The following is an 8,538-nucleotide window of genomic DNA, read 5'->3' on the forward strand; positions in this document are numbered from 1 at the left end:
CTACACTGGGTTCCACTATTTTGTGCCCACAGAACTCACTGGGTACTGCTGCTCCTTATGGAATCTCTTGCATATTGGGCAGTGTCTTCTGGACCCATCAGTTCCAAGTCCCCTCACAGCACTTTCCATCAAGACCTCTCTCTGCTCCATCCTGATGATTTTCATGTGATGCTAGTGGGAAGCGTAAAGTGAAAGGGTGCTGCTTCCTGGGAGCTAAATTTTGTTTTTCCCATACCTTCCCTCTGACATCACCCTCTTTATTTTTAATTAACATTAACTGAGACACTTCTATATGCCAGGCAGTTTTCTTGGTACCAGGACAGTAATGAATGGGTCCTGTCCTCTCTTAATGGGAACCTTTAGCTTTGAGCTGTTTCTCCATGACTGACATGCTTCCCCTGGTATGCTAGATTGTTAGAAAAATAGCAATTTCCATCCCTCCCTATACCCATTCTCTCCACAATATAGCTTTGTAGTTCCTCCCATCAAAAGGTGGAGTCTATTTCCCAACTCTTTGAATCTGGGCTGCCTTGTGATCTACTTTGGCCAATAGGATGCAGCAGAAGTGATGCTTCAGTTCCAAACCTAAGGCTCCAGAGTCCCTGCAACTCTTCAGATTACTCTCTTGGAACCCTGCCCAAACACTATGCAAACAAGCCCAGGCTAGCCTAACATGGTCCATTACCCCAGCCCATTACCCCAGCCCATAGCCAGCCAAATGTTAGACACAGCAGAGAGGCTGTCCTAGACCAGCCAGCTCCCAGCCAACCCACCACAAATGCATGAACCAGTCCAGCTAAGATGAGCCACGCCTAGCCAGACCAAAAAACCACCCAGCTGATCTACAGACTTGTGAGGTATAATAAATGCTTGTTGTTTTAAGCCACTGAGCATTGGGGTGGTTTGTTACACAGCAATAGGTAGCCAATACACCTGGGATCTTATCTACTTTTCCCAACAACTCCGGGATCTTCAAAGAAATCAAAGAATTACCTTTCCTTATTACCCTAAGTTTACCTGACTTTTAAGTGACAGAAAAAGAATTGAACTCAAATCTGTATGAAAGGAAAATGCTCTTTTCACAATAACATAGGACTTTCCAAGACCTCACCTAGCTTCTCCATTCTGCCATTTTAAGGTTGTTAAAAATCAGGTGACATGAAATACATCAGATTTCACAAAAGAGTATATACTGTGTGATTTAATTCATAAGAAGTTCTAGAGTAGGCAAAACCAATTAGCTGTGAAAGAAAGCAGATCATTAGCTGCCTGGGGACAAATAAGTGGGTTAGACTGCAAAGGGGTATAAAGGAACTTGGGGGGGTGATGGAAAATGTTCTATCTTGATTGGAGTGGTAGTTACCTAGGTATTCATATTTGTCAAGAGTCATCTCTACTCTTTAAGTGGGTGCATTTTATTGGGTAAGAATTACACCTCAATAAAGCTGATTTTTAAGGTTAAAAAGAAACAGAAGTTGGTGAGGATGTAGAGAAAAAGAAACCCTTAGGCAATGTTGGTGGGAATGTAAATTGGTGCAGCCAGTATGGAAAGCAATATGGAAGTTCCTCAAAAAATTAAAAATAGAAGTACCATATGATCCAGCAATTCCACTTCTGGGTTTATATCCAAAGGAAATGAAAACAGGATATCAAAGAGATATCCGCAGTCCCATGTTCATTGGAGCATTATTCACAATAGTCAAGATATGGAAACAACCTAAGTGTCTATCAGTGGATGAATGAATAAAGAATAATATAATATTCTACCATATATCCATTATATATATGTATATATAAATGATGGAATATTACTCAGCCATGATAAAGAAGGAAATCCTGCCATTTGCAACAGTATGGTTGGGACTTGAGGGCATTTATACCAAGTAATATAAGCCAGACAGAAAGACAATACTGCATGGTATCACTTACATGTAGACTCTTTAAAAAAAAAAGTCACATTCACAGATAGAAAGTAGAAGGGTAGTTACCAGGGGCCGGGAGTTGGGGGGAACAGGAAAGGGTAGAAACTTTCAGCTATAAGATGAATAAGTTCTGAGAACCTAATGTAAAACACGGTGACCATGTGACCAACAAGGGATTAATTTCTGAAATTTACAAACAGCTCATGCAGGTCAATATCAAAAAAAAAACAAACAACCCAATCAAAAAAATAGGCAGAAGACCTAAACAGACATTTCTCTAAAGAAGACATACAGATGGCCAAGAGGCACATGAAAAGATATTCAACATCACTAATAATTAGAGAAATGCAAATCAAAACTACAGTGAAATACCACCTCACACCAGTCAGAATGGCCATCATCAGAAAGTCTATAAACAATAAGTGCTGGAGAGGGTGTGGAGAAAAGGGAACCCTCCTACACTGTTGGTGGGAATGTAAATTGGTACAGCCACTATGAAGAACAGTATGGAGGTTCCTTAAAAAACTAAAAATAGGGAATTCCCTGGTAGTCCAGTGGTTAGGACTCCACACTGTCACTGCCAAGGGCCCAGGTTCAATCCCTGGTCGGGGAACAAAGATCCCACAAGCTGCGTGGCATGGCAAAAAAAGAAAAGAGAGAGAGAGAAAGAAACTAAAAATAGAGCTACGATAAGGGCCAGCAATCCCACACCTGGGCATATATCTGGAGAAGAACATTGTTCAAAAGGATACATGCACCCCAATGTTCATTGCAGCGCTGTTTACAATAGCCAAGACATGGAAGCAACCTAAATGTCCATTGACAGATGAATGGATAAAGAAGATGTGGTACAAAAAAAAAAAAAAAAGATGTAGTACATATATACAATGGGTATTACTTAGCCATTAAAAAGAATGAAATAATGCCATTCACAGCAATATGGATGGGCCTAGAGATTATCATACTAAGTGAAGTAAGTCAGACAAAGACAAATATCATGATATTGCTTATGTACAGAATCTTTAAAAAATGATAGAAATGAACTTATTTACAAAACAGAAACAGACTCACAAACTTAGAGAACGAACTTATGGTACCAGGAGGGAAGGGTTGGGGGGAGGGATAGATTGGGAGTTTGGGATTGACGTGTACACACTACTGTATTTAAAATAGATAAATAATAAAATAAAATAGATAACCAACAAGGACCTACTGTATAGCACAGGGAACTCTGCTCAACACTCTGTAATAACTTAAATGGGAAAAGAATTTGAAAAATAATAGATACCTGTATATGTATAACTGAATCGCTTTGCTGTACACCTGAAACCAACACATTGTTAATCAACTATACTCCAATATAAGATAAAAATTGTTAAATAAAAAAATTTTAAAAACCACAGTGGCCATAGTTGATAACACTGTATTGTATAATTGAAATTTGCTAAGAGAGTTGAACTTAAGTGTTCTCACCTAAAAAAATAGATAAATATGTGAGGTCATGGATATGTTCATTAACTAGATGGGGGAATCCTTTCACAACGCATACATGTATCAAATCACGATGTACACTTTAAATATCTTACAATTTTGTACGTCAATTATACCTCAATAAAGCAGAACTTTTAAAAAAAATACCTTAGGAACTCTAGATAATCTTTTAAAAGTTAAGGGGGAAAAAGAAAACAACTCAAAACAATGGCAGTGCTCCAATCTCCCAGGGCTTATTCCTCTCCCACAAGGAGAAGGTCCCCCTACCCCAGCCCCGCCATTTCCTTGGCCAGGTGGTCCGCTCCCCTAGCTGCCCTTGCTCAGCCCAGCCTCGCAGATCCAGTGGTAGGGTCTCTGGCACGCGTCGTCATTCCACTTGCCATCGGGGTGGAAGTGGGCACAGTCCTCGCCCCCACCCAGCCCGTGCCCTTGCCAGTCGTCCGGCTGGCCTGGCTTCCAGTTCCTGAGGGGAGAGGACAACAGGCAGCTAGGGAGGCACAGAATCCAGGTCAGGGAGAAGGGGCTGAGGGTCAGACCCTGGAGGAACCAAGCTGAACGAGGAAGAAGGGCACAGAAACCCGGGGCACTCACTTGAAGTTGGTCTCATAGTCCGTCCCATCCGCCCATTTCCAGACTCCATCCAGATCACTGAGGCCCATCCAGGTGTAGGAGGCGCCTATATGGGCCTGGACAAAATCCTGGGACAACAGAAGGGCAGTGGTGACTTCTCCCCACCCTGCCAACTCCTTGGACTAGCAGTTCTGAACTTCACGTGTTCATTAAACCCGTCGAGGAGATCCGGGGTGTTTATCCCAACGCCCGGGGCCAATTAAACCTCTGAGGGTCTGGCTCAGATGACAGTGGTTGTTAAAAGCCCCCAGGTCGGGCTTCCCTGGTGGCGCACTGGTTGAGAGTCCGCCTGCCGATGCAGGGGACACAGATTAGTGTCCCAGTCCGGGAAGATCCCACATGCCACGGAGCAGCTGGGCCCGTGAGCCATGGCCACTGAGCCTGCGCGTCCAGAGCCTGTGCTCCGCAACGGGAGAGGCCACAACAGTGAGAGGCCCGTGTATCGCAAAAAAAAAGCTCCCCAGGTGATGCCAATATGTAGCCAAGGCTGAGGACCATTCTCTTCAATGGGACGTGTCTTGGACCTGCGCTCGAGGGGCCTCACCTGTTCCTCTCTGGAGTTGATGACCACCAGGTGGGCGTCCTCCAGCTGGCAGTACTTCTCAGCCTCGGGCCAGGGCTTCCCCGAGCGAGAGAACCAGTAGCAGCTGCCTTCATGCTCCAGCCAATTGGTAGGACAGCAGTTGTTTTGCGAGCCTAAGGGGCCAGGGCAGGGGAGGGTCTGAGTTGCTGTCCAGGGGGACGTGGGCAGACACTGGGGCCGGCCCATCCCATGCAGCCCTCACCATTGCCCTTGAGAGCAGCCATCTTGCAGGTCAGGGAGTTCAGGTTCTTGACCAGCTGCTGGACTCGCAAGAGCATTTTGGAATAACCTGGGACGCACACGGATGGGCAGTGGGGACAGTGCCCTGGGTGTGGCTTCTGCTCCTTGAGTCCCTGGAGACCAGAGGTCCACACCTGGGGCCCCAGCCTAGGAACCCCCTTGCCCTCCCACACGCCTCATGCCCAGGTGGAGGGGAGCAGGGGCCTGACCTGCTTTGAGTTCCTGCAGCTGGTTCTCCAGGCTGCTCTCCAGAGAAAGCACCCTGTCATTCAAGCTACGGGCTGGAAGGGAGGGCACTCAGCATCGCGTGACTGCTCCCATTTCTCCCCCGCCCTGAGTGCCTGGCACTCACCCCTCCACACACTCTCTCGAAGGGTCTCTCACCTGCTTGCAGTTCCTGCTTGTGACTTTCCACCTCAGCTTTCAGAGATGTTATCATTTCTTGCAAACTTCCACCTGGAGAACACAGGGACTCAGGGCTCAGGAGTCAGTTCCTCCCCCTCTCCCACCGCACCCCACCCCAGTCCAGAGCCCCTTCCATACAAGGCTCACCCTGGGATTTCAGTGCCTGGACCTCAGCGGTAGTGTTTGAAGTGAAGTTGCTGAAAGTTGTTCTCAGGGTTGCCAGGTCCCTCTGAAACTTGGAATCTGATCAGGCAGATGAGACAATCAGTGCTAAGGGTTATCAGGCCCTCTGTGCCAGCACTGGGCAGGGCACTTGACATGCATTGTGTCATTGGGTCCCTACAGCATGACCCCACCCAAAGGGATGGGCACTATTTTTATACAATATTGCAGGTGAGGAAACTAAGGCTTAGAGAGGTGACGTAATTTGACCTCATTCCCCAACTGATAAGTGACAGGGCCAGCAGTCATCCTCATTTATCACTCTCGCCACCACTGGCCCCACCACTGCACCCCATTATTTCTCTCTTCCCTGCCCACCCTGTGCCCCTCACTTTGGGATCCGATCACACAGATGCCGACCAGCAGGAGGAGGCTGAGGCCCAGGGAGAGCAGGAAGGAGCGGGTGCTGGAGAGGAGCCGCTGCAGGAAGGTCTCGAGGGCAGGCAGCCCTGCAAGAGGAGAGGGTGTCAGAACGAGGAGGGTCCAGGACGTGAGAGACGGGGAGGAGGATAGGGCCACGGGGACCTGCAGGGAGGAGGCTGCTGCAGCTGATGCTGGGGGGAGGCTGGACAAGGAGAGTTGTGGGCGGGGGGACGTCCAGGCCACTGATCCCTCATAGACCAGCACAAGTGCTCAGTCACATGGGCCCCTCATACCCCTGGGGACACATGTACACAAAGACACAGAGACAGGGGATGATGGCAATGTATAAGGTCCTATCATCAGAGCTGGGGCACCAGGCAGGAGGACCCAGGGAGAGAGACGGCGACTACCTTAGCAGGCTCACACTCATCAGTGAAAACAAGTTAGAAAATGGGTTTACTAATATGGGGCACATTGCACTTGCCCATAAGGAACACACACTGCTGACCTCTGGATTAATAAGCAGAAGTACAAGTAGGGCATATCTATAGGATAGAAGAGATTTACTGTTGGCCATTGAGGTAAAGGCTCTACGAAGAAGTTATTCCTCAAGACTCTGGAAATAAGAGCTTCCCTGGTGGCGCAGTGGTTAAGAATCCGGCTGCCAATGCATGGGACACGGGTTCAAGCCCTGCTCCGGGAATATCCCACATGCCGCAGAGCAACTAAGCCCGTGCACCACAACTACTGAGCCTGCGCTCTAGAGCCTGTGAGCCACAACTACTGAGCCCACATGCCACAACTACTGAAGCCCACGTGCCTAGAGCCCGTGTTCCGCAACAAGAGAAGCCACCGCAACAAGAAGCCTGCACACCACAATGAAGAGTAGCCCGTGTGCAGCAACGAAGACCCAATGCAGCCAAAAATAAATTAATTAATTGATTAATTAAAAAAAAAGACTTTGGAAATAAAAGAAGGAATAATAAAATTCTGGAAAATGTACACTAGGTGCTTTTAACATGCCCAGGCTGGGAGGCAACAATCATTATGGCTGCAATGGTTTTAAAAGACAATATTAGTAATTTCCTTCAGTGTAATTAATCTGGGTCTATGTTTTGTTATTCCTGGATTTGTCCATAATAATAATAGCTACAATAAATAGCCAGTAAATCTTTTAAGTGGCAAAATTTAAAAAAAGAGAGAGAGAGAGAAAGAAAATGGGTTTACTCTCATGCCCTTCCCCAGAGCACAGGAAGCCAGGACTGCTGTGGACCTTGAATCGTGTTTTTATTAGGGTCCCCAGAGGCTGGGGCCTCCCCTTCAGAGTGAGAGACCCCACCAGTACATATGGTAGAGGTGCAGACACGACACGACAGCAGAAATCCTTCTAAACATATTCAGAGGAGATTTTAGGAAAGACCGTTTCCCCATTCATCTTACCATCTGTAAACCCCTGGCTTTTCTTCTCACTCTCCAAGTACTGGAGGTCTTCATACTTCACTGACATGTTTGGACCAACACGGCCTCTGAAGCTGTCAGAGCTTAAGTAGAGGCAGGGCCAGCGGCCAGGCTGGGGAAGGAGCTGAGATAAAGATGGAGGCTGGGACCAGGTAGGACCCGCGGGCAAGGCTGGAGATAAGGGAAGAGATGAGGTTTGAGAAGAAGCCCAGGGTCAAGGCTAGCAACAGGGATGGGCTTGGCTTTGCAGCTGAGGTCAGAGGTGGGGTCAGGATTGGGCTTTGAGCTAGGGTCAGGTTGAGTTTGGGGTTGACAGTGCAGGTAAAGTTGGAGCTAAATGTATTGCTAGGACTGGGTCTAACCCTGGGAGCTGGAATCAAGGTTGCATCTCCTGCTAGGATTGGGGTCAGTACTCATGTTGAAGCCATGGACGGAGTTGGACCTAAGCTTGGTGCTGAAGTTGGAAATAGGAGAGAGTTGGGGTTCAAGCTTGGGTGGGGGCTGGTGTTAAGATTCAAGCTGACTTGGAACTTCCCTGGCGGTCCATTTGTTGGGACTCCCCGCTTCCACTGCACGGGGGCACAGGTTCGATTCCTAGTTGGGGAACTAGGATCCCGCGTGCCACACTGCACGGCCAAAAAACCCACAAAGGTTCAAGCTGACTCTGGGGGTGAAGATGCCATTGGGGTTAAAGGAGGAACTGGGGTTGGTATGGGGTTCGGCTGGAGTGGGGGCTGAAGACAGGGCTGGAACTGGGCTAGAGAAGGGGTTGAGTGTGAGTCTCAGTTTGTGACTGAGGTTGTGGCTGCCACAATTCAATCTGCAGCCAGTGAAGGGAAGAGAGTCTAAAATCTCTGCTTGGTCATTAAATCCCCAAGCTGCCCCCTTATATATCTTCCCATTCAGTCTCACCTAAGACCCACAGTCCCCTCTCCCTGCTTTCTCTGACATCCTCCCTGCCCTCAGTCTCACCTGCAACCCCAACCTGGTTACCTGTGAAAAGTCCAGAGGCTATGATTCTTGAGTTCTTTGTGCAGCGGTGACCAGAGCTGGAAAAAACTAAATCCTGCAGAGTTGGGATGGAGGTGACTGAAGGGGGAACCACCTAAGTGACTGGAGACCTGCTGGTCTTTGTGTCTGAAAGACCAGGAGTCTATAATCTGGGAATCTCCCGTTTCCGATTGGGGCAGTAAATAACAGGACGGAATTGAAATCAAAACGCAG

At 47.7% G+C, this 8,538-nt stretch overlaps 1 protein-coding gene and 1 non-coding gene across 2 annotated transcripts; one reads left to right on the forward strand and one right to left on the reverse strand.

The window, feature by feature from the left end:
* Positions 1–2,462: 2,462 nt before the first annotated feature.
* On the forward strand, positions 2,463–2,535 carry TRNAD-GUC (transfer RNA aspartic acid (anticodon GUC)). The gene has a single exon. It is a non-coding gene; the product is annotated as a tRNA-Asp (tRNA).
* A 1,184-nt stretch (positions 2,536–3,719) lies between these two features.
* LOC103076108 (C-type lectin domain containing 10A) lies at positions 3,720–7,363 on the reverse strand. The gene is made up of 9 exons (XM_007457735.1): positions 7,297–7,363; positions 5,826–5,942; positions 5,410–5,514; positions 5,251–5,322; positions 5,076–5,147; positions 4,829–4,915; positions 4,588–4,739; positions 4,005–4,111; positions 3,720–3,876 (listed from the first exon to the last, which is right to left on the reverse strand). The coding sequence occupies exons 1-9, from the start codon at positions 7,361–7,363 to the stop codon at positions 3,720–3,722; spliced, it is 936 nt and encodes a 311-aa protein (XP_007457797.1).
* Between the last annotated feature and the right edge of the window lie 1,175 nt (positions 7,364–8,538).

The sequence above is a fragment of the Lipotes vexillifer genome, unplaced genomic scaffold, assembly GCF_000442215.2.
Source record: "Lipotes vexillifer unplaced genomic scaffold, Lipotes_vexillifer_v1.1 scaffold611, whole genome shotgun sequence".
Lineage (NCBI taxonomy): Eukaryota > Metazoa > Chordata > Mammalia > Artiodactyla > Lipotidae > Lipotes > Lipotes vexillifer.

What these genes read in the sequence shown, in the direction of transcription:
- LOC103076108 (XM_007457735.1), bottom strand. Translation starts at nt 7,363, where the DNA reads ATGTCAGTGAAGTATGAAGACCTCCAGTACTTGGAGAGTGAGAAGAAA. An exon ending in AAGCCAGGGGTTTACAGATG is followed by an intron (nt 5,943 to 7,296) that starts GTAAGATGAATG and finishes CTCCTCTTGCAG; the next exon opens with GGCTGCCTGCCCTCGAGACC. An exon ending in GACTATGAGACCAACTTCAA is followed by an intron (nt 3,877 to 4,004) that starts GTGAGTGCCCCG and finishes CTCTCCCCTCAG; the next exon opens with GAACTGGAAGCCAGGCCAGC.